The sequence below is a fragment of the Cucurbita pepo genome, chromosome LG01, assembly GCF_002806865.2.
Source record: "Cucurbita pepo subsp. pepo cultivar mu-cu-16 chromosome LG01, ASM280686v2, whole genome shotgun sequence".
Lineage (NCBI taxonomy): Eukaryota > Viridiplantae > Streptophyta > Magnoliopsida > Cucurbitales > Cucurbitaceae > Cucurbita > Cucurbita pepo.
The window spans coordinates 15,846,853-15,871,672 of NC_036638.1; the positions used below are offsets into that span (position 1 = coordinate 15,846,853).

The window sequence follows — 24,820 nt, forward strand, 5'->3', positions numbered from 1 at the left end:
AAAATTTAATTGGTAAGGTCTCTTAGAACTCCCAATCATGCACCTGACCTAATTTGTACAACTCACTCAATAAGTTAATTGTCCATATTAGCCACACAAAAATGACATGTCTTGACACATGCGATCTAGGTCCCATGTGTGCATGCTTATTGTATGTATGCATGTCTTACTTCATTAAAGGGGGTTACTTACTTATTTTTTTCCTCAAATAATGACAAGGTCGTACGTTGACAAGTCATTTGTAAATTGAGCCAAAGAGTTCATATCAACATAAATTTTCACATTTTGTCACTAAAATGGTTTCCCTTATATATTTTCAATTCCATTTCGTGTTATTCACTTCATATAATGTAATAATTTTATATTACTTCTTTTTAAAATATCGAAGTTATATATATTTTTTATAGGCTATTCATTTTAAATAATTGGTGCTATTAGGTTTAAATAATTTGGAAACCTTTTAAAAACCCTCAAATTCAATCGTAAGTATCAGTAATAAGAAACCAAATCGACCTAACAACTTACTTGACGAACACTCTCTAATTCAATCAATTTGAATTAAATATCGATCAACAAAAAGTCTCACATTAGTCCAATCGGAATAGAAATTGACAAGAATCTCAAACGATAAAAGTAGATTGAATATGAACCAAGAAGGACTATTCCGCTAAATTATTTATTTAGCAAAGTCAAATGGGTGCATCAACCTCTATAAATAATTGCTTCAAATTCGTGTAAATCTGACATTACAAAAGATCTTGTGAGAATAAAAAAATGAAATATTAAAATCTAATCTAATCATATGCAATCAAGAGTGGGGTCGTTACCAATAAATAAAGAAATCTAAACTTCATATAAAATTTATAAAACCATGTGCCATCCCTTCTACTTTACTTCAAATTTGAAATCAATATTTTAGTTAATCAAATCCGACCAATTTCGACACTTTAATCACTTTTGACTACATCTTCAAGGTTTATAATTCTTTGTTCGATATTTGAGAATTCTATTGTCATAGCAAAGTTTTTGGCATGACTCTGATACCATATTAAGAATCACAGATATCCACAATGGTACGATATTGTTCCCTTTGAACATAAGTTTTGATGGCTTTGCTTTGGGCTTCCCCAAAACGACGGATACTAATGGAGATGTATTCCTTTACTTGTAAACTCATGATCATTCTCTAAATCATTCCTAACCATTCTCGACAATAATTTCTTAAAACTTTTTTTAAAAAAACTGAGAACAATAATTAATATATTTAATTTTTAATATGAAATAAATAATTATTCAAAATTTGTGTATCATACTAGTCAAATACAGAAAATCAAATTTAATTTAAACTGCAAAATAATATTATTAATGAATATGCTTATGTATTAATTTAACCAAAAAGAAATAAAAAAAAACATTATGATTTCCAGAATGGCATTCGGATGGTTCACATGCAATTAATGAGGCGTTGCGCATTTACTTCAAACATTCAAATTACGTGTTCCAATTCACAAAATAATAATAATAATAATAATAATAACAATGTACTCCAATTCACCATTAGGTGTCAAAATAAAGATGTAGGCTGGATAAGGAAACATTCTTTGTCTCCATTTTATTTTTAATTTTCACGAAATTCTTATTTATTTTTTTGCAAATTTCTAATATCCATTTAAACTAAAACTTCTCACTCTACTCAACATTTAAAAATAAATAATAAATTTTGTAAGTATTCTCATCTTATTTAATTCATAATATAATATTAGATACGTCAAATATAGATAATAATGACATAAATTACGTATAGTATCTTTAGAGTTCTATCGAACCAAATTTTGGTATCCATTTAATATAAATATTTTTTTTTTCTCTTTCAACGGAAACTGACATCTAAAAGTAATTAATAAAAAGACGAGTGCTACCAAGAAAATAATTAAAATGTATAATAAATTAAAAATCTAAATATCAAATAATTTCGATACGAAAAGATATTTTATTTTGCGCCATATTTTGCCATTTAAAGGAATGCGTGCATTAAATTAAATATTTATAGGTCACCATATAAATAGAGTAATTTCATGATTTTTTTTTTATTTTGATAAAATATACCAATAATATAGAAGATTGAAACATTTATCATTTTAATCGATAATATATATTTTATATCAAATAAATTATGTTAATTTTGTAGTCGTAATATTCTTTCAAATGTCGTAGTACTTCTCTTGACCTTTACATGATATTGAAGTAAAAATCTATAAGAACACTGGATGAAAACTCGACAGAATAATCAATATACTTAAACTAAAATTGAAAGATAACGTAACATGTTGTCAATTTGAACATAGCTCAAGGTGTAATCGGATATTCAAATCGTCATCCTTTCACCATTAAAGACGTTACATATTTACATCCTTTGTGTTCAACAAACTTATGAATGAGCTCGTTGTAAACATTTAGCCAGAAGACAGTCCTAAGCCAACAATTTACAGTTTAGTTTCTTCCCCTTGCAACCATTTATACATCCATTAGGGGATGGATAGCTCTATTGTAGTATACAGGTTGGTACTCATATTCTCTAAATAAAAACAAAGCATTTAGTTGGTTAGAAATGGCAATGGCTAAGCCTGAATCTCAATACCAGTCGAGAATTCCCGACGCTGTCGTCAAACTCGGCTCTCCATTCACCAGCAAGAACACAGTTAGCACCAGGAATGGTGTCAAAAGTTGCTGGTATTTTCTAACCCACCAAAAGGAGGTCAGCAATGGAGCTTTTGCCTCTGGTTTTGTGCAGCTGATGATCATTTGGCATCCATGATGTCTTTGATGGGCTATGATTTTTGGAAAATCTTGGCAACTTCCTTGTATAGATTTTCTTCCTCAAAGGGTTTCGAGACGTAGCCATCCATTCCGTATTTCAGGCACTCGTCATAGGTAGCATGAATCACGTCTGCAGTCATTGCTAATATTGGTACATGCCACTCGCTTTCGGTTGTAGATGATCCTTCGTTTGCCTTGCTCTCCATCATCCTGATGAGACGAGTCGCCTCAAACCTGCAGTTTTGACAAAATATACGTATAATTTACTCGTACTTTCATGGAGAAAAGAATGAAACTGTATCAGCCCAACTCCACATCTAGCAGATATTGTCCCTTTCGGGTTTTCCCTCAAGATTTTTAAAATGCATATGCTAGGGAGAGGTTTCCAAACTCTTATAAAGAATGCTTCGTTCCACTCTCGAACCGATGTGGGATCTCACAATCCACCCCCTTCGGGGTCCAACGTCTTCACTAGTACACCGCCCAGTGTACACCTTCTTCAAGCTCAATGTCCTTGCTGACACTCGATATGGGATCTTACAGAAACAATGGCTCAAAAACTTTCTACCTAACTTTTGGTCTGAGTTCATGTTTTTTTTTTAGCTAAAACAGCAAAAGGAGAAATGAAGAACTATGCCATTCTAATGAAAGACCTGCAAGATTCAGAGAAGAAATGAAGAAAACTTGTTAGAACATACCCATCCATTTCAGGCATTTGAATATCCATGAAGCAAGCATCAAAATTGTGCGGTAGCTCAAGCAACTTCAGTGCAGCTTTCCCGCTTTCTGCACACTCAACATCTGCACCTACTTTCTTCAGAGCGCCTGCAGCGACCCTTCGGTTTACTTTATTGTCATCAACAACTAAGATTCTCTTGCCACAGAGAAGGCTCTGAAGGAAAACAGAATCATTTGGTAGGCCCCTTCCTCGCCTCTGGTTCTTAACATCAAGTACTTGTTGAAGACAGGCAGCAACCATACTCGCCCTCAATGGCTTCATGATCACAGTGTCTGCAAAACCAGCTGCCCTTGCCTTGTCTAGTTCTGCAGTGGTGATGTTTGTAGCAAGAAGTATCAGTTTCGGTAACTTAAACGAACTCGCATTCAGTTTCCAGTTCAGTTGATGAATGATACCACATTCCTCATCAGACTTCAATGTGTCTTTTTCAACTAAGATCATATCTGGAAGGAGTGTGCTTCTGCAATATTGAGATAAATAGTTCCAATAAGCTAGTTGCAATATAAATCATCTGCAGAAAGGTCCACTAAACAGACAAAAATTCTTGGTGAATCTACGCGGGGCACTAGGTAAATAGTATTAGAAACCACGAACCTCCATAATGGTATGATATTGTCCACTTTGAGCACAAACTCTCATGGCTTTGCTTTTGGTTTCTCCAAAAGGCCTCGTACCAATGAAAACGTATTCCTTACTTATAAAACCATGATTATCCCCTTAATTAGCCAACGTGGGACTCCCTCCCAACAATCCTCCCCTTGAACAAAATACACTATAGAGCCTCCCCTAAGGCCTGTGGAGCCCTCGAACAGTCTCCCCTTAATCGAGGCTCGACTCCTTCTCTGGAGCCCTTGAACAAAGTAAACCCTTTGTTCGACACTTGAGTCACTTTTGACTACACCATCGAGACTCATAACTTCTTTGTTCGACATTTGAGAATTCTATTGACATGACTAAGTTAAGGGCATGACTCTGATACCATATTAGGAACCACGAACCCCCACAACGGTATGATAATGTCTACTTTGAGCACAAACTCTCATGATTTTTCTTTTGGTTTCCACAAAATACCCCATCCCAATAGAGATGTATTCCTTCCTTATAAACCCATAATCAACCCCTTAATTAGTAAATGTGGGACTCCCTCCCAACCATCCTCAACAAATAGTTCCAAAACTTTGAGTTCTCTTTTGATAAGAAATTTATTTTCAGTTTTCAACAAACAAGAATTAAGCTTATAAACTAGCTGTTGGCTAACTTGACTTTGTTTAACAGAAGATAAACATATAAATATTATCAAAGGGATCCTCGCAGTTTTCAAGTGTTCAACTGAATGAACAAGAAAAAGCTGATCCCCCTCGTCCTCATTAGCTATGAACCTCAAAGATCTCAAGAAAAGATTACCAGGCCTTACCCTGGTGCTATGGAGCCATTTTCTTTGCATAAAGAAGCTGCCATGTTGATACTACTGGTGACTTCAACAATGATACCAAGTCTCTTCAAATGATATCTGGTTACAGAAGCTCTAACTGGTTTCCTGTCAACTATTATTGCTTTCATTCCCCTAAAACTGGGAGGAAGTTCTTCAGAGCTGGGTTTTTTCATGTCATTCATTGAATTTTTCTTGCACTTTCCTAAAACAGCAGTGAACGAAAACGTGCTACCAATCTGAGGCTGACTTACGAAGTTGATCTGACCACCCATTAGTTCAACTAAACATTTGCTGATACTCAAGCCGATGCCAGTTCCTCCGTAATTTCGAGAGGTCGAGCTATCTGCTTGCATGAAGGGCATGAAAACTCGATTTTGGGCATGTAAAAGGATCCCAATTCCAGTATCCTCCACACTTACCATCAATGTGACATGACCACAATACTCATTAGTTACTGCTGGGTTGTTTGGAGAAGCATTCGACTGAGAGTTCTCATCAGCAATTTGATGTTTAAAGTTATCCAAATTGTTCTGATTATCAGCTGCCTCACGTCCACTTAAAGTTTGAAATTCACGACCATCCGATATAAACAAGTCACTATCTGACATTCCATTGACATATTTTGTGTCGATGGAGCCTTTTGAGTGATCAGCTAGATGTACTTTAACAAATATGTGTCCCCTTTGAGTAAACTGCAGAAACAAATATATAAAAAATTATTTCAATGGTGTTTGCTACCATTTAGACAATATATTGTAGACCAAACGCACCGCTAACAGATATTGTCCGCTTTGGCCCGATACGTATCATTGTTAGCCTCACGGTTTTAAAACGCGTCTACTAGAGAGAGATTTCCACACTCACATAAGGAATGCTTCGTTCCCCTCACCAAGAGATGTAGATCTCATAATCCACTCACCTTGGGGTCCCAACGTCCTCGTTGACACACCGCTCGGTGCCTGGCTCTGATACCATTCGTAACAGCTCAAGCTCACCGCTAATAGATGTTCTCCGCTTTGGCCCATTACGTAATTGTCGTCGGCCACACGGGTTTAAAACACGACTACTGGGGAGAGGTTTCCACACCCTTATAAAGAATGTTTCGTTCCCCTCTCCAAGAGATGTGGGATCTCATAATCCACCCCCTAGGAGGTCCAACGTCCTTGCTGACACACCACCCGATGCTTGGCTTTGATACCATGTGTAACAGCTCAAGTCCACCGCTAACAGATATTGTCCGCTTTGGCCCATTACGTATCGTCGTCGGCCTCATGGTTTTAAAACACGTCTATTAGGGAGAGGTTTCCACACCCTTAAAAGAAATGCTTCGTTCCCCTCTCCAAAAGATGTGGGGTCTCACAAATACACTTCAAAGAAAGAAAAAAGGACAGCACCAGTCAGACAGAAACTTGAACAATCCACTTACCTTAACAGAGTTACCCACAAGATTTGTTATGATTTGTCTGAATCTTCCTGGGTCTCCAATTACAATTTCTGGAACTTTATCAGATACAAAAACTGCCAGCTTCATTTCCATATCATCATTGCAAAGAGCAAGAAAGTCAATACTTAACATGACATGTAAAGAAACAGCCAAAAAACATGTTTGTTTGAAAAATAAATGGTGTCCACGTGTCCTACCTCCAGACCCTTTTGTCTGGACTTCTCGGAAAATAAAGACAGGACATCATCAAGTATTGATCGAATGTCAAATGGAACTGCTTCCAGTTCTAATTTTCCAGCTTCAATTTTTGCCCGATCAAGAACCTCATTTATTAATGCTATCAGTGCCCTTCCACAAGCTTGAGCAGTCTGAGCATAATCCTTCTGAGTTGAACTTAAATCCGTGTCCAGAAGCAGAGCAAGCATTCCTGAAATTGATGCTCACGAAAGTATACAAATCTGAGTATTTGTTGTACATACAAAATCAAGCATTTCAGCAAAAGCGAAGATTGACAGGAAAATAACTCACCAAGAATGCCATTCATTGGTGTTCTAATTTCATGAGAAACAGTTGCAAGAAACTGAAACCAAAATAAAAGAGATTTAAATCAAGAGATAAAGCATCATATAGATGGGTTGACTAGGTTACAACATGCAGGTGATTCAATGCAGAATTCCATTCCTTTTTATAGATGATCGTGGAAGACCTCCAACTAACATGCAACTCGACAAATCCCACTGACATTGGCATTGAAGAACTGTTACTATGAGTCCCTCATCGATTGGAGAGGGGAATGAAACATTCTTTGTAAGGGTGTGGAAATCTCTCCGTAGCAGACACGTTTTAAAAACCTTGAGGGGAAGCCTGAAAGAGAAAGCTCAAAGAGGACAATATTTGCTAACGGTGAGCTTGGGCCGTTACAATGTTTCTGTATGATATAGAGATTTAGTTTGTGTTAGTGATTCAACCTCCTATTATGCTATTGCTTTCTGCTTCATACTAGACACTGTTATAAGCCTATTTTTTAATACAACATACTTCAACCTGAATATCAAGAGTCTGATGCAGAACTTGCACCCCAACTATCACTTACTCTACCCCCTAAATTCTGTCTGTTTCCTTCTCGCTTTAAGTCTCTTAATTTTTTAGTTCCTATTTGAACCGATTGATAGTACCTGGGATTTTGCAACATCAGCAGCCTCAGCTCGAACTTTCAGTTCCTGCATCTCATGAAAATCATCTTCAACCTTCACGATGTGAGTTGCTGCACCGTATAAAATATATCCAACTAATAACCCGATAACGAAGAATAAGAATGCAGTAGTCAGGGCAGTCCAGGATGTGGGAGCCTTCTGCTGATATCTGCTCCATATCCACATGAGAAAAGCCATAAGACACCAAGCAAATGATCCACATTAGAGTAGTAACTAATATGGCAGAATTCTTTACCTACAAATCATCAGATGCTTCCTGAATGGATCTCCGAAATCAAGGCTACTCCCATGCAAAAGAAACTTATCACCATCTTGATATTGATGACCGTACATGACGAGGGGGTCAGAAGAGTTCGTAACATCATATACGTTTACCAAAATGGCCTGATTCCCTGCAAGCTGCCCAAGCAAGTTCTCCACAAGTGACTCGACATCAAAAGCTCCACCAACGTAGCTGCGTTAAGATAAGAAACAATTTAACATATCTGGCACATATAATTTCACCTGTCAGACAATGCTCAAGCTCAAGAGATTTGAAAATTAAGGTATATTTCGATGAGAACACAAATTTCCAGGCCAAAAATTTCAGGGTAAGTATAGAGCCAATAGAAAACCAGCCTATAACATATTCAAAAGATCAAAATCAGAAAATGTGAAAACCAAACACCACTAGGGAATTGAGAGTTTGTGAAGGACATCCCACAAGAATACAACAATGGAGGCAAACTTCTAACGATATTTGGCAGGTAATTGTCTATGTTATATACATATGGATGAACAAACAAATCACATATGAACTCACATTCCTAATAAAACTACTTCTTATCCAGACTGACCCTGCTGTTGCTTCTATACGTTCTTCTTCAGTTGGTATAGATGGAAATTTGGATTTGTAAACGGGAAACGTCAAAACAACTCCAAGATGATGTGAGCCCAGCAGCCTGAAGGGGCTTGTTAAGACAGCTTTTCCTGTTGCTCTAGCCCTCAAAATATTTTCGCGGTCCTCCTGCATCATATCAGCCAGAAGAAATCTACCAAATGAGAGAGGAAAAACAATACAGATAGGCATGCCACTTTCATCCAACATATAAGCTTGAATAGCAAGCTCATTTTGCTCTACCTCTCCTGACATCATATCCAGTGATTCAATATAAGAGACTGTTTCTTGAGAAAATATAACTGGTGCATATTCATCTCGAATTGGGGAAGGTTCTCTTTTCATTGTTTTTATCATCCACCCATGTTGCTTTTCGAATATATCCCTCTCTGAATGAACCACTCTCTGTGCATACGCCACCCCACTGAGTAGAGGCCGTTCGAAAGCTGTTCTGGCTGTGTATTCTGCAAAAGTCTCCTGCATTGTCGTATTTCAGGCTCGTTAAACAAACATATCATTGAAAAGAATACAATACAATACCAGTATCTTCAAGAAAACACAGAGAAATGAACTTGTACATCATGGAGGGTTCAGATTTCCCCCAACTATAAGAAGAAAAAACCAATGTCCAAAGCTTGAAGGACAAACCTGATCAATTGCAGAAGGGGTCTTGAAGTAATGAAAGGTGGAAACAAGCACAGCCAAGGCATGAACATGGTTGACGCTAACACTGAACTGATCTTGCAACATCCTTGCCCTCTCTTCACACATGCTCCCCAACACTTCATTCCTTCTCACTTTATTATCAGCATCCATGCCATTATAGATTAACATGCTCATAAATGCCATCCCCATAATCCACAGCAGAAGATACTTACGAAGCCAAGCCCTGTTAGCTTGAACAAATGTGTAACCCTTCTTTGTTGTTCCCATTTGCTCATTCCACTTGGCCACAGAGTTGTGGTTTGGCTGCATTTTCGAACCCATCTTCCGTCTTCCTCTTTCACCTCTTGTTCTTCATTCCCCCTACCAAAACTAGGCCAACCTGAATTAGCAACATTCTTAGCTCACTTTCTTTCTGTAAATTCGTTTGACAGTTCCTTCTGCAATTAAACAGAAAAGAAAAAGGTAGACAAAAGGAAGATCGTCACAACAGCATTTGACCTGTTGAATTTAAGGCTCAGAAAGCAAAACCAAGAAAAAAAAACCCCATTTCCCTTTTTAGAGCTCACCAAAACCCATTTCTAGCCTAGGGAGGAAAGACAATCAATAAAGAGAGCCTTTCAATTCCCGGAGACAAGCCTGACTCTCACAAAAGATGGGGTGTTCTTCTTTTATGGTAAACAATAAAATAACAGCCTAGGGAGAGAGAAAGCCCACATTCCAAAGAATTCCTCGCTCATATATGCTTTCGGGTCAATGAGATCCTTGCGTAACAAGAAAGGAAACTGAAACAATAAAAATACAGAGCAGAAAGCTAATCATGTCCCTCTACGCCTCCTCCTCCTCCAGGCGTGAAGCTCAGTACCCCGTTTCATGTCCATTAACAATCAAACTTACACAGCTGAACCCCTCAGCTCCCAAGAAAAAATCACACGCGCGCAGCGTAGAACACAAGAAGAAACACAGAAACAGAGCAAAAAGAAAGCAAAAACAAAAAGAAAAGGGAAAGGGGAAGGGAAAGTGGGTTTATCGAAAGAAACAATGCTTTTGCAGATTTGCTCACCTGGGTATCAAAAAAGAGGCAAAATGTTAACAATGAAACGAATGATTCGCTTGCGGAGATGGAGGAACACGAAGAAGGTCCTCCAAAAAGCGATCCGGAATGGCTTTTAGTGTAGAATAACACATGGGGTTTTTCTGTTTCTCCCCATTTTTGTATAATTCAACAAAATGAAATGAAAACTTTAAGATTGTGAAGGATTTTCTCGGATACTGTCCTGACTTTTCTGTCTCCCTAATCGCTACCCTTCCCTATACTCTTTTACTATGTCGTCTTCTTTCTCTCTGTCACCGCCTCTATTCCTCCCTGTCTTTGTCGACTGAGTACAACTATGGCTTCAAGAGAACCCCATGAAAAAACGATGAAAATACCTTCAACCAGAATGAACCCAGAACCACAAAACTCAAAATTTATGCTCTGTTTTTCCACACTAAAATCATTATGAAGTTAAGTAAAAGAAAAATCGTCCCATTTTCAATCTCTTTCCCGCTGGGTTTTTGTTGACATTTTTATTTGCTTTCTTCTCACTGTGGGAGAGAGAATCAAATTGGTGGAAAATGGGAAGACTAAAATCTCCATCGCAAATCAAATCTGTGTGATGATGACAAGCCCACAATGCTCCGTCTTATTCCCTCTTAATTTGCTTTTAGCCCTTTTCCCCACCAATTTTTTAAACTTATAAAAATGAAACGATCTTTTATGTTATATTTGATGAATATCATCAAGCTCATCCACGTTTGAAAATGTAGATAAAAATTTAAAAGAGAGAGAATTAGGTCTCTTGAGCAATGATGTCTTTAAGCTTTTNAAAAAAAAAAAAAAAAAAAAAGAAGAAATTGAGGAGCGACAAGCAAACTAGTTTATATTTAAAATTTGTCAACGGATCTATTGGGAGATTATTGAATTAAATCTAAAATCTATCATTGGAGAAGCTCGAGTAAATAGGATTATTATCTATGGATTGTGACCATAATATATAAGTTTTGTTATTACGGTATATAGATGGTCCATTCAAGCATCACCTGTAGAGTTTGAAAATTTGTTAAATACCACGAAGTCATGACTAAGTAAATGTGAGGCATCACCGTTCTATACAAGTAAAAGTCAGAGGAACAATAAGCAACGTGGATACAAAGTGGCAACAAAGGAAGAAGTCACCAAAGAATTGCATAACGTGAGAGAGCTCAGAACAACGACAACAAGAGTTCTCAAGATGAGATATTTGAAAACATTTGTTACCGGGGCAGAAAAAAATGATCACAAGTCCAAGGCCCATTGGTCTAAGTCCATCNAAAAAAAAAAAAAAAAAAAAAAAAAAAAAAAAAAAAAAAAAAAAAAAAAAAAAAAAAAATGATGATGAATGAGATGGAGAGATACTATATGCCTTACAAGAATATGAGCTAACACTTATAGCGGTGATGAGAGAACTTATTGATTATGAGAATGACTGGATCATTGATTCAGGATGCTCAAACCACATGATTGGTGTTCAGAAAAAAGTTTTACAAGACTTGAACATTAGTGAAGAAATTCTACAATAAAGAACCGGAGAGAAAACTGTACAAATTTGTTCAAGTATTGATGTGGTTGAAAATCCAGATGACACTGATTTTGGTGACCAAGAAGTGACTGAACTAAGCAAACCAGGTGAAACGGAAATGACACCTCAAAAAATTAGTTAGTCAAAAAAGAATTCGAAGGTCAAATCCAAAGTATGCTAACACAACTATTATAGAAGATGAAGTTAAAGAGCTAGAGATGTATGAAGAAACACCACAAAACTCGGCTTGGCAAAAGACGATGTAGTAAGAAATTATAACCTTGGAGCACAAACTTGGGAACTAGTGTCAAGACTAGAAGATGTCAAACCTATCCTTTGCAAATAGGTTTACAAAATAAAGCATCCCCGGACGGATCAATCGAGAGATAAAACACCCGACTTGTAACTCGAGGATTCTCTCAACAATATGAATTAGACTAGGATGGAACGTTTAATCCAATGATGAAGATCACTCCTATACAAATCTTGCTAGTACTCGTTTCAAGTAAAGATTAAAAACTATGACAAATGGATGTGAAGAATACTTTCTTGCATGGACAGTTGGATCGGGAGATCTACATGAACCAACTAAAAGGATTTCATAATGCAGCTTGACGACTATGGTCTTTTGTACAAAAGAAGCTAAAAATGCAAGCTAGTTAGATACTATAATGTAAACTATGTAGGAGACCACGATACCCAACTATCAACGACTGGATAAGCGTTTAAACTAGGTTTAGAAATAATTTATCGGTCCAGCAAAAAATAACCAACAATATTATTGTTAACTACCAAAGCGGAATACAAAGCAGTGGCTGAAGTAGCTCAAAAAAGTACATAGTTAAAACTCTTAGCAGAAGATTTGTACTAGAAAGTTGAGTATCGATACCATTTCATTGCGACAACCAATTTGCGATCCGTCTAATAAAAGATTTGATGTTTCATGCTAGAACAAAATATATGAAGGTGTGTTACCATTTCATTAGACCGAAAGTTCTAAAAGAAGAAAATGGACGACTAAGTGGTAGATCTGTTTACCAAAAGGGTTGAATAATGTCAAATAAGAAGGTTTGACTATCAAATCAACATGGTACGACAAATGAAGATTAGTGCTGAGAGTGTATGTTAAAATATCATCACTAAATGAAACCGAGTAATGGTATAAATCCATTGTCCAAATATTTTAAGAACTATATATTTTAGGAATAAATATATTTAGATATTTTTATAAAGATTTATATATTTAGAAAAATAAAGATATTTAAATATTTGAGAACCCTACAGATTTGGAATAATAATATACTTTTTTTTTCATATTAAATTAAATGAAAATTTGAATTTTTTAATTTAAACCTAAGTCAAACCATTAATAATACATGTATGTAAATGGGTATGATTGGAGTTAGTTTGCTTTTAATGGTAATGTCTTTAATCATCCTTTGTGATTCATTAACGCCAGACATATGCTTTTTACGAGGCATTAGTGCTCATATTTTTAAACACCTAATTCCTTTAATTAAGGACAAATCATCCTTAATTAACTTACCAGTCACCATGGTATCTTTTAACTTTCCATTAATATATATATATATAGATTTATTTATTTATTTATGAATGAACAGTTACAGAGTGATTATGAGAATATGATAATTAAAATAACATAAAAATATTGAAAGTTACTATTTATATCAATGCACATTTTTTTCGGTGGTTCAATCATAAAAACTCCTAAATTAATCGTGTTTTGGTGCAATTCTATTCTAGGTAGTTTTCTGGAAATTCTTTTAGAAAGTATGTGAGTGAGAAAAAGTGAAACTAAGAGGACTCATAGCATGTGAGATAGTCTTCACTTTTAAGAGCGAGCTATCAGTAATGTGACCATGTCGCACGAGAATATTATGGCACAAAGATGCTAAATTCGAATTTCAAATCATCGGTTTAAAAACGGTCTCTGCACTTTAAAATTTTGTAAGTTTGATACAACAACTCAATTATTCAAATCCTAATTTATTTTAATTATTATCCGTTTATAGTTTATGGTAAGTGTTCCTTTTGATATGACATCTCACTATGAAAAGGACAATTCATATTAGACCTCCCAAGATTTAGAGCATTTTTTTTTTTAATTTGTTCTTCTTATTAATATTTTAAAATTTAGTTTTGAGTTATATTTTAATTATTGATTTGACATCGTTTAGGCCCACTGAAAATATTCTCTATTTTCTGTCGCTTAGCCCAATGGGCCCAAATTAAGCACCATTATGGCATTGGACTCTACCCAATTGTGAATCTCCTGATGGGAGTTCTCAAAATTGTCTATCATCTCAACTTCTTCGCGAACATAACAGTGTCACAAATTTTTCATCTTCCCAACTTTATTATATAGTTTCGATTACACTTTCGTGGGTCTTAGTGGGTCGTACGAAAATAGTGCATATACAACTATGTGTATGGACGTGATACACATCTCGAACTAAAAAGACTAGAGCCCAAAGCCATAGTTTTAGGTCCCATTAAAAAGAAATTTCATGTTTCGACCTTAATAGTGAGGCTACTTGCTATGTATTCTATAAATACTCAACCGTTCTTATAATATTTTTCTAAAAAGACATTCAATACATAGTAGCTATTGCATTTATATATTAGATTTTGGGTGTGTTTTTCTTTTCTTTAAATGTTATGAACTCACGTAAGAACTCGATATTTTCTTAATCCCGTGATTTATATAAGACTATGAATAATGTTTTACTATTTTTCTCGAGATCTTGAATCTAAATCAAGTACGTCTTCACTTATGTTCATTGATTTCACGTGTTTATAATATTAAGAACATAGAGAGTTGTGACATGCATGTAGAAGCAGTCAACATCGTTAGACAAGATTTTTTTTTATTTCAAAATGTTATGGCTTGACAACACGTTGGTTTAGCTACCTCAGACGTACATCTCGACTGCATAAAGAGCCTTTAAAGTTAAACAAATGGTCTAATAATTTATGGTGATGTTTGAAGGAAAGAGCTAAATTTGTATGAAGGTAACATGAGAATGTTGGAGTTGCATCAAGTTGTTGTTGCTCCGCGAGTAGATCCAAGATTGGTTGAGTATGAGAGTGAGGTAGATCATTAAGAGTTTGACCCTCACTAGTGACTATTTTGTCCATGTCTTTTTTGAAGGAGACATGGATTCTAATGATGACGATTGTATAATGAGTTGAATGTATTATTAGAAATTATTCAAACCACTAGGGGTGGTATCCATAATGATTTTATGATACATTTAGAAGCAGACACATTTCTTGTAACAATCCGACTTTTCTATTAAAAGTAAAGTTGTTATTGCATGACATGACTATTAAGTGTAGAAACATTCATTTAAAATAATTTCAAACGATGCCATAGATTTATGTCCGAGGTAAAACTTTAAAAACACACCAAGAAAAACGGTAAGGCCGAAAAATAAATAATATTATCAATCTAGGGTTAAGTTGATTTGTTAGGAGATTATTAAACTAAATTTCAAGTATGTCATTGGAGAAACTCGAATGAAGAGAATCATTATCCATGGATTGCGAAGAAGCTTTGTTGTTGCTGTACAAAGATGGTCGGCTCAACCAACACTGGTAGAGTTTAAAAATTTGCTAGCCAGCCAAAAATCCGTGACTAAGTAAATGGGAGACATCACGCTGAACAATGAAGAAGAAGCACTCTACACAAGCAAAAGCTGGAGCAATAATAAGCCAATGGATACAAAATGGTGACAAAGAAAGAAGCCACCAGGCACAAACTAACTTAGAGAGCTTAGAAGAACGACAACAAGAGTTCTCAAGGGAAGAGATTTGAAGGTATTTGCAACAACGACAAAAAGAAAGACCACATGTCCAAGAAAAAGTTCGTCGAGAGCAATGTGGCAACCTCCAAAAAGGAGATGAATGATTAATGGGATGCAGGGGTACTATGTGCCATAGAAGAAGACGAGCTAGCGCTCAATGCGATGATGGAAGGACATATCGATTTCGAGAATAACTAGATCACTGATTCAAGATGCTCATACTACATAACTGGCGATCAGAGCAGCAAGCTAGCCCTCATAGAAGGAATTATTACTAGATTTAGGCAAGATTAAAGAAATTCTACACAAAAGATGGAAGAACAAACTAAACACATTTGATTAAGTGTTGATGTGCCTAAAGATCCAAGTGACATTAATATAGATGAGTAACTGTGTTATTGGAGGTAATATAAGGCCACACAACTGATTGATTAATGGTAGATCTTCTACAAAGTTTACACGTTTATTCCATATAGAATCATCTATTTTGCATAGACGAAATGTTACAAGGAGATAGTTAGGTTTCATGGTATACATGTGTCGATAGTGTACGTCACGGATTTCCACAATAGTATGATATTTCCACTTTGAGTATAACCTCTCATGACTTTGCTTTTAGCTTCCTCAAAAGGCCTCGTACCAATGGAGATGTATTCCTCAAAAGGTCTATGTAGCCCTCAAACAGTCTCCTCTTAATCGAGGCTCGACTCCTTTTTCTGGAGAAATTTCTTTGTTCGACACTTGAGGATTCTATTGGCATAGCTATACTAAGGGCATGACTCTGATACCATGCTAAGAATCACGGATCTCCACAATAGTATGATACTGTCTACTTTGAGCATAAGCTCTCATAGTTTTGCTTTGGGCTCCACAAAATGCCTCATACCAATGAAGATGTATTCCTTACTTATAAACCCCGTGATCATTCTATTAATTAGCCAACATGGGACTCCCTCCCAACAATCCTCAACAATTCTTCCATTTAAGCGTGACTTAATAATTTTTCTTTTAATTTAAATCGGTTTGAGACATGTTAACCATATCTAAGTAAGAGTTATGAATGCTAGAGTTTATACGTGTATCTCGTGATATAGAACCAATAGCCTTAAAAAAAATTCAGAGTCTGTTTAAGCTACAATCAAGGCAAGCAATCATATTATTGAACACTATATGCTCGGTTCGGTGAACTTTTAATATATAATAAAATACTATTTTCTAACAAGAACCATTTTTATTATAATGCATGTACGCCAGGTATGATGTGACACGAAAAATTGATGATACTCTCAGTAATAAATAAGGAAAGTAATCTAGCCACGTAATTAATAGAAACGATTCACGAAAGAAATGATTATAATGATGCATCACGAATTATAACGTATGCTCTCTTAGCTGTGAGACCTCGTCCATATTTATGATTACGAAAAAATGAGATTGTAAAAACTTGACAATATAGCCTTGAAGAAGAGTGACAAAATGGTAGCCACGAGGAAAAGTAGCAATATGGTCACGATCATGTTTATGTGGAAATATGGTTATTTTTAGTGATACGACCGATAAAGGAAAAGTTACTTTTTTTTTTCAATTAGAGGAAAGATATCATACACAAATGATGGTGTTTGCTTCAGCGGCCATAGATAGTTCAAACAAACTTATATCGACACGATAATCCAATTATAATTAAATAACATTTTATTTGCTTTCTATAAAGCATGTATTTCTTTATATTTATATATAAAATAAAGATCCCCAAAAGAAAATTGTATGAATTAGAAGAACATATAATGGCTATCTATTTACATGACAAGACATGATTTGATGTTGTTTTGGATTTGTATAGAAATGAAAAGGTAGTGGGGATGATTTGAAGGCTTATGGCTCAAATTTTGAAAGTGGTTCACTAGTCCTGATATGGAAATCAACCCAAGGGAAAGTATGGAACGGATTACCTTGATGATCAAGATCAAGAGTAAAGAAAACTCGTTTCTAAACTCGTGATTCGAATCACTCCACAAGAGGTTTGATCAATACCACTTGAATGACTCTACATGCAAGTTCTAAACACAAGAATTTGCAAAGAAAGTTTAGCTCTCAACAAAGCTAAAATAGAAATTCTATTCTCAATTCCAAAATCTGATGTCTAATCAAAGAAAAGAAGGCTTTATATAGCCTTTACAAACCTTAACCTATGTGATACATAACTCCAAAATTAAATGGGCTAGTAAATGAGAAATACCCATAACCTCCATATTAAAATGGCTAGTTAATGGTGGAATATAGTAACCTATGTGGGTTACAATATAACCTTAACTCCTATATTTAAAACTAGCTTAAATATGAAAACAAATAGTTAAACTATAATTAAATAATGCAAATAATAAAATGGGCTTATTAGTCATCCTTGGACTATTGATAAATTCAGCGGAGTTCATTAAATGCAACTTAAAGTGCATTTAATTCATCTCTGTCTTGAAGCTCAACTTTGCATAACATATAAGGGAGGTCACCAACGTCTTCTAGAATTTCCTTTGATGAGCTCACCATAGCTTGAATATAACTGTATAAGGTTTGTTGTAGCTTCTTGGCTCTCGTCCTTGTAATCGGACCTTGAGGTATGGAAATTCCTTGGTCGTGGTTCATATCATTCTCCCCCTCTTGAGAAGGACTCATCCTCGAATCCAAGCCATCACCTACATCAAAAGGACTCAAATCAGCAACATTAAAAGTTGCACTAACACCGTACTTACCTGGTAAATCAATTTTATAAGCATTGTCATTGATGCGCTCAAGAACTTGAAAAGGTCCATCTCCTCGTGGTAAAAGCTTAGATTTTCTTTGAGTAGGAAATCTTTCTTTTCGAAAATGCACCCAAACCCAATCTCCTGGCTTGAAGATGACAATCTTACGTCCTTTATTAATTCGGGTGGCAACCTTGGAATTTTGTTTCTCAATTTGTTCTTTTACTTGCTTGTGCAATTTATGAACAAACTCAACCTTGGTATTTGCATCAAAATTCACAAATTCTTTTGACGGTATAGGTAACAAGTCAATGGGGGTTAAAGGATTAAAGCCATAAACAATTTCAAAAGGTGTGCATTTAGTAGTGCTATGAACAACCCTATTATATGCAAATTCTATAAATGGCAAACAATCCTCCCAAGTCTTAAGATTCTTATCAATAATAGCCCTAAGCATAGTAGTCATGGTTCTGTTAACAACTTCAGTTTGTCCATCCGTTTGAGGATGACAAGTAGTTGAATATACGAGCTTAGTTCCTAACTTACCCCATAAAACACGCCAAAAGTGGCTTAAAAATTTGACATCACGATCACTAACGATGCTTTTAGGAATGCCATGCAATCGTACAACTTCCCTAAAGAACAGGTCTGCAATATGTTTTGCATCATCAGTTTTGTGACAAGGAATAAAATGAGCCATTTTACTAAATCGATCAACCACAACAAAGATGCTATCATAACCTTTCCTAGTCCTAGGTAAACCTAAAACAAAATCCATTGATATATCAATCCAAGGACCATTAAGAACCGGTAATGGAGNGTTCATATCATTCTCCCCCTCTTGAGAAGGACTCATCCTCGAATCTAAGCCATCACCTACATCAAAAGGACTCAAATCAACAGCATTAAAAGCTGCACTAACACCGTACTTACATTGTAAATCAATTTTATAAGCATTGTCGTTGATGCGCTCAAGAACTTGAAAAGGTCCATCTCCTCGTGGTAAAAGCTTAGATTTTCTTTGAGTAGGAAATCTTTCTTTTCGAAAATGCACCCAAACCCAATCTCCTGGCTTGAAGATGACAATCTTACGTCCTTTATTAATTCGGGTGGCAACCTTGGAATTTTGTTTCTCAATTTGTTCTTTTACTTGCTTGTGCAATTTATGAACAAACTCAACCTTGGTATTTGCATCAAAATTCACAAATTCTTTTGACGGTATAGGTAACAAGTCAATGGGGGTTAAAGGATTAAAGCCATAAACAATTTCAAAAGGTGTGCATTTAGTAGTGCTATGAACAACCCTATTATATGCAAATTCTATAAATGGCAAACAATCCTCCCAAGTCTTAAGATTCTTATCAATAATAGCCCTAAGCATAGTAGTCATGGTTCTGTTAACAACTTCAGTTTGTCCATCCGTTTGAGGATGACAAGTAGTTGAATATACGAGCTTAGTTCCTAACTTACCCCATAAAACACGCCAAAAGTGGCTTAAAAATTTGACATCACGATCACTAACGATGCTTTTAGGAATGCCATGCAATCGTACAACTTCCCTAAAGAACAGGTCTGCAATATGTTTTGCATCATCAGTTTTGTGACAAGGAATAAAATGAGCCATTTTACTAAATCGATCAACCACAACAAAGATGCTATCATAACCTTTCCTAGTCCTAGGTAAACCTAAAACAAAATCCATTGATATATCAATCCAAGGACCATTAGGAACTGGTAATGGGGAGTATAAACCATGTGGTTGAAGCCTAGACTTAGCTTGTTTACATGCTATGCAACGAACACAAACTTTATGAACATCATGTCTCATTTTAGGCCAAAAACAAGTCAGCAAAATGTTCAAAGTGATTAAGAATTTTGTTTCTCAATTTGTTCTTTCACTTGCTTGTGCAGTTTATGAACAAACTCAACCTTGGCATTTGCATCAAAATTCACGAACTCTTTTGACGGTATGGGTAACAAGTCAATGGGGGTTAAAGGATTAAAGCCATAAACAATTTCAAAATGTGTGCATTTAGTAGTGCTATGAACAACCCTATTATATGCAAATTCTATAAATGGCAAACAATCCTCTGAAGTCTTAAGATTCTTATCGATAATAGCCTTAAGCATAGCAGTCATGGTTCTATTAACGACTTCAGTTTGTCCATCCATTTGAGGATGACAAGTAGTTGAATATACTAGCTTAGTTCCTAACTTACCCCATAAAACACGCTAAAAGTGCCTTAAAAATTTTACATCACAATCACTAACGATGCTTTTAGGAATGCCATGCAATTGTACAACTTCCCTAAAGAACAAGTCTGCAATATGTTTTGCATCATCAGTTTTGTGACAAGGAATAAAATGAGCAATTTTACTAAATCGATCAACCACAACAAAGATGCTATCATAACCTTTCCTAGTCCTAGGTAAACCTAAAACAAAATCCATTGATATATCAATCCAAGGACCATTAGGAACTGGTAATGGGGAGTATAAACCATGTGGTTGAAGCCTAGACTTAGCTTGTTTACATGCTATGCAACGAGCACAAACTTTATGAACATCATGTCTCATTTTAGGCCAAAAAAAATGTTCAGACAGCATATCATAAGTTTTAGAAACTCCATGGTGTGCCATTAAACCACCTCCATGAGCTTCCCTCACAAGTAGCTCACGTATGGAACAAGATGGTATGCAAAGTTTGCCTTTTCGGAACAAAAATCCATCTAACAACAAGTAATTATCCACAATGAGTCCTTTTTCACAAGATTCAACAAAAGGAGCAAAGAACATGTCATGTTGATACAAATCCTTTATGTGTTCAAAACCCAACAACCTAGCATTCAAAGTATTGAGGAGGACATACCTTCGTGATAAAGCATCGGCAACAATGTTCTCCTTACCTTGTTTATATCTTATGACATAAGGGAATGTTTCAATAAATTCTAACCACTTAGCATGTCGTCTGTTGAGTTTATTTTGTACTCTCAAATGCTTTAAACTTTCATGATCCGTATGAATAATGAACTCCTTAGGCCAAAGATAATGTTGCCAGGTTTGCAATGCACGAACCAAAGCATAAAGCTCTTTGTCATAAGTTGGATACCTCAAAGATGCACCAGTCAACTTCTCACTAAAGAACATTAAAGGTCTTTGATTTTGCATTAATACAGCACCTATCCCTACTCCACTTGCATCGCATTCAATTTCAAAAGTAGACTCAAAATTAGGTAATGCAAGCAAAGGAGCAGAACTCAATTTTTCTTTCAAAGTATTAAAAACAAGTTCTTGATCTTTCTCCCATATAAAGAATACATTTTTCTTAACAAGTTCATTCAAGGGTGAAGCAATTGTACTAAAATTCTTAATGAACCTATGGTAGAAACTTGCAAGACCATGAAAACTTCTTACCTCACTCACATTTTTAGGTGTAGGCCACTCTTTTATAGCCTTCACTTTCTCCTCATCAACCTCAACACCATTAGATGAAACTACAAACCCAAGAAAGTTAACTTTTTCCATGCAAAAGCTACATTTCTTTAAATTTACATACAAACATTCATTTCTTAAAGTAGTCAAAACATTGCGTACATGGGTAATATGATCATCTAAAGATTTAGAGTAAACAAGGATGTCATCAAAATAAACAACCACAAACTTACCTAAGTATTCTCGTAAGACATGGTTCATTAGTCTCATGAATGTACTAGGTGCATTAGTTAATCCAAAAGGCATAACCAACCATTCATAAAGAACCATACTGGTTTTAAAAGCTGTTTTCCACTCATCCCCAATAGACATGCGAATTTGATGATAACCCGATTTTAAATCAATCTTAGTAAAAAGACTACATCCATGAAATTCATCAAGCATATCATCTAAGAACCATCTTTCTTAGGTACAAGAATAACTGGAACAGAACAAGGACTCAAACTTTCACGTACATACCCTTTAGCAAGGAGTTCACTTACTTGCCTTTGTATCTCTTCAGCCTCCTTTGGATTAGTCCTATATGCTGGTCGGTTTGGAATGGGCGCGCCAGGAATGAAGTCAATCTTGTGTTCAATCCCTCTAAGTGGTGGCAAACTACTAGGCATCTCCTCAGAAAATAAATCTTCAAACTCTTGCAAAAGCACAACAAAATCACTAGGCAAAGAAGGGTTAAGCATGTTAGTAAAGTAACAAGACCCCTTGCACATAAGTACAAGAATAGTCTGGTTAGAGAGCAAAACATTCCTAGCCTCACTTGATCTAACATACAAGCTTACTGATTTGGCTTTTCTCTCTTTTTTTTCTCTAGGCTGAGTGTTACTCTCTTGCTTTTCACTCAAGCTCATTTTTTCACTTGATTCTTTTTCAATCTCTGCTTTTGCATCAGCCTCTTGCCTTTTCTTTTCAAGTTTGCAATGATCAATAAATACATCTTTTGGAGACAATGGAACAAGAGTAGTTTTTCTACCATTGTGAGTAAAAGAGTATCGATTTGCATACCCATCATACATTACCCGACGATCAAATTGCCATGGCCTCCCCAGTAGTAAATCTCCAACATGCATGGATACAACATCACATAAAACATCATCAACATATTTTCCAATAGTAAATGAAACAAGAGTTTGTTGAGTTACCCGTACTTCCCCACAATCATTCAACCATTGAAGCTTGTAGGGTCTTGGATGTGGTTGTGTCTTCAAATTAAGTCTTTTGACCAGAATGGAACTCACAACATTGGTGCAACTACCGCTATCAATGACAACACTACAAGGTACAGATTGAACAAGACAACGAGTTTGAAACAAGTTCTCTCTTTGGTCTAGGCCGTCCTCCTTAATGTGGGTGTTTAGAGCTCGTCGAGTAACCAAAGATATATGTGTAGGGTCCTCTTCGCTAAACTCCTCACTCTCATCAGTTTCCTCATTTATGTCGTCATGTGCCTCGTCATCCGTAACAATTTCTCCCTCCTTGATGGTCATAATTCTTGCATTTGGGCAATCTCTACTATAGTGTCGTACCCCTTGACATCTCCAACACTTTAAATCTCTATTTCGAACATTAGACTTTTCTACTTTTTCTTTCCCTGTTCTAGAACTCTCCCCTCTCTCAAATTTAGCTTGAGGTTTCTCATTAATCTCTTGATTTCTATGCTTATAATCAATGTTTTTAGTATCTTTTTTCCATTTAGAAGTAGAATTGGAAAAAGTTTTAGAAGAATACCGTTGAGACCTTCGTTGGATTTGCCTCTTGATCTTAATTGCAATGTGTAACAACTCCTCAATATTAGAATAAGGCTGTAAATCAGTCTTGTCCGCAATCTTTGTGTTTAACCCATTAAGAAACCGCGCCATGAGAGCCTCCATTTCCTCATCGAGTTCAAGTCGATCCATCAATGTATCCATCTCCTTGTAATAATCCTCACAGATTTGCGTCCTTGTTTCAATGCTTGAAGCTTTTGCGCCATGTCCCGTTGAAAATATTGTGGAACAAAACACTTCCTCATGGACTCTTTGAACTCGACCCATGAATCAATTGGTGCTTCAAGATTTCTTCTCCTACTTGACATCAATTTATCCCACCAAATTTGAGCATATTGTTTGAATTGAGCAATGCATAACAGTACCTTCTTTTCATCACTAAAATTATGACAGTTGAACACTGAGTCCACCGTTTTCTCCCATTCTGGGTACTCATCTGGATCGGTTTTGCCATAAAACTTGGGAAGTTTTAATTTGATGCTCCCCACGTTACGATCAATTCTATCATCATAAGGAACTCGTTGTTGTAAATTATGATACCTTCTTCCATGGTCTCTCCCTCGCATCAAGCCATGACCAACCGCATGTGGATTATCCTCGTGGTGATCAAAATTGTCGCCCTCATATGTATTGGTTGAGGGTGTAGGTAGTGGAGTCCTCTGTCGAGCTTGATTTTGAATCTCCAATCTTCCTATTCGATCAGTCAACTCTTCTATTCCTCGAATTAGTCTTTCCATGGTTCGTTGTTGTGCTTCTCTCAATCGTGCATCAGTAATGTTAGTATTGTCGTCTGGATTTTCCATGCTACAAAAGAAAGGTAAAAGAAAAGAAAAGGACCTCACAAGCGCTCCCTCACGTGTATTCACTCGTAAATGTAGTTCACTCGTGTTTAGCACTCAACACTCGAATCAATGTGTCACTCCCTTACAAACTCACCCTCACAATTGAGCACACACAAATCACACTCCAAAAAACAAATTGGGATGTGAGACAAGCTATGTTGTAGAGCTAAGTGCAATTCAATGTGAATGAATAGACCGCACACTCAACACATAAACAAGGGTATTGAAGGAGCAATCCGAATAACGACAAAGAAACGAATTACAGAAAGAAAATGATTAAGGACTAATTTAGACGTAGGAACATATGAGAGTTACATATAATAATCAAGAGGAAAAAAGAAAGACATTTAACATCAATATGCTTTCTTTCTT

At 36.0% G+C, this 24,820-nt stretch overlaps 2 protein-coding genes across 5 annotated transcripts; both read right to left on the bottom strand.

Annotated features, from left to right (window-relative positions):
• Positions 1-2,364: 2,364 nt before the first annotated feature.
• On the bottom strand, positions 2,365-10,845 carry LOC111779000 (histidine kinase 4-like). 4 transcript variants are annotated; one of them, XM_023659030.1, is made up of 12 exons: positions 10,250-10,845; positions 9,172-9,626; positions 8,767-9,000; positions 8,483-8,652; positions 7,882-8,100; positions 7,608-7,794; positions 6,961-7,012; positions 6,630-6,859; positions 6,415-6,513; positions 4,971-5,680; positions 3,516-4,016; positions 2,365-3,051 (listed from the first exon to the last, which is right to left on the bottom strand). In XM_023659030.1, the coding sequence occupies exons 2-12, from the start codon at positions 9,508-9,510 to the stop codon at positions 2,829-2,831; spliced, it is 2,964 nt and encodes a 987-aa protein (XP_023514798.1). In that variant the 5' UTR covers positions 9,511-9,626; positions 10,250-10,845; the 3' UTR covers positions 2,365-2,828. The 4 variants fall into 4 exon arrangements, with proteins under 4 accessions (XP_023514798.1, XP_023514820.1, XP_023514812.1 ...); XM_023659052.1 differs by having other exon boundaries at positions 2,829-3,051; positions 9,172-9,549; XM_023659044.1 differs by having other exon boundaries at positions 2,829-3,051; positions 9,172-9,558.
• Positions 10,846-18,279: 7,434 nt separating this feature from the next.
• On the bottom strand, positions 18,280-24,409 carry LOC111801285. The gene is given in 8 exon segments (XM_023685279.1): positions 18,280-18,303; positions 18,632-19,423; positions 19,556-20,037; positions 20,787-21,081; positions 21,217-21,854; positions 22,232-22,475; positions 22,860-23,770; positions 23,773-24,409. Coding segments are annotated over 8 exon segments (4,023 nt in total).
• Positions 24,410-24,820: the final 411 nt, after the last annotated feature.

Excerpts from the sequence above, each read along its gene's own strand:
- LOC111779000 (XM_023659030.1), bottom strand. The coding sequence starts at position 9,510 with ATGGGTTCGAAAATGCAGCCAAACCACAACTCTGTGGCCAAGTGGAAT. Across the intron at positions 7,013-7,607 it reads CTGATGTTGCAAAATCCCAG|TTTCTTGCAACTGTTTCTCA; the intron begins GTACTATCAATC and ends TTTTGGTTTCAG. Across the intron at positions 6,514-6,629 it reads CCAGACAAAAGGGTCTGGAG|CTGGCAGTTTTTGTATCTGA; the intron begins GTAGGACACGTG and ends ATGGAAATGAAG.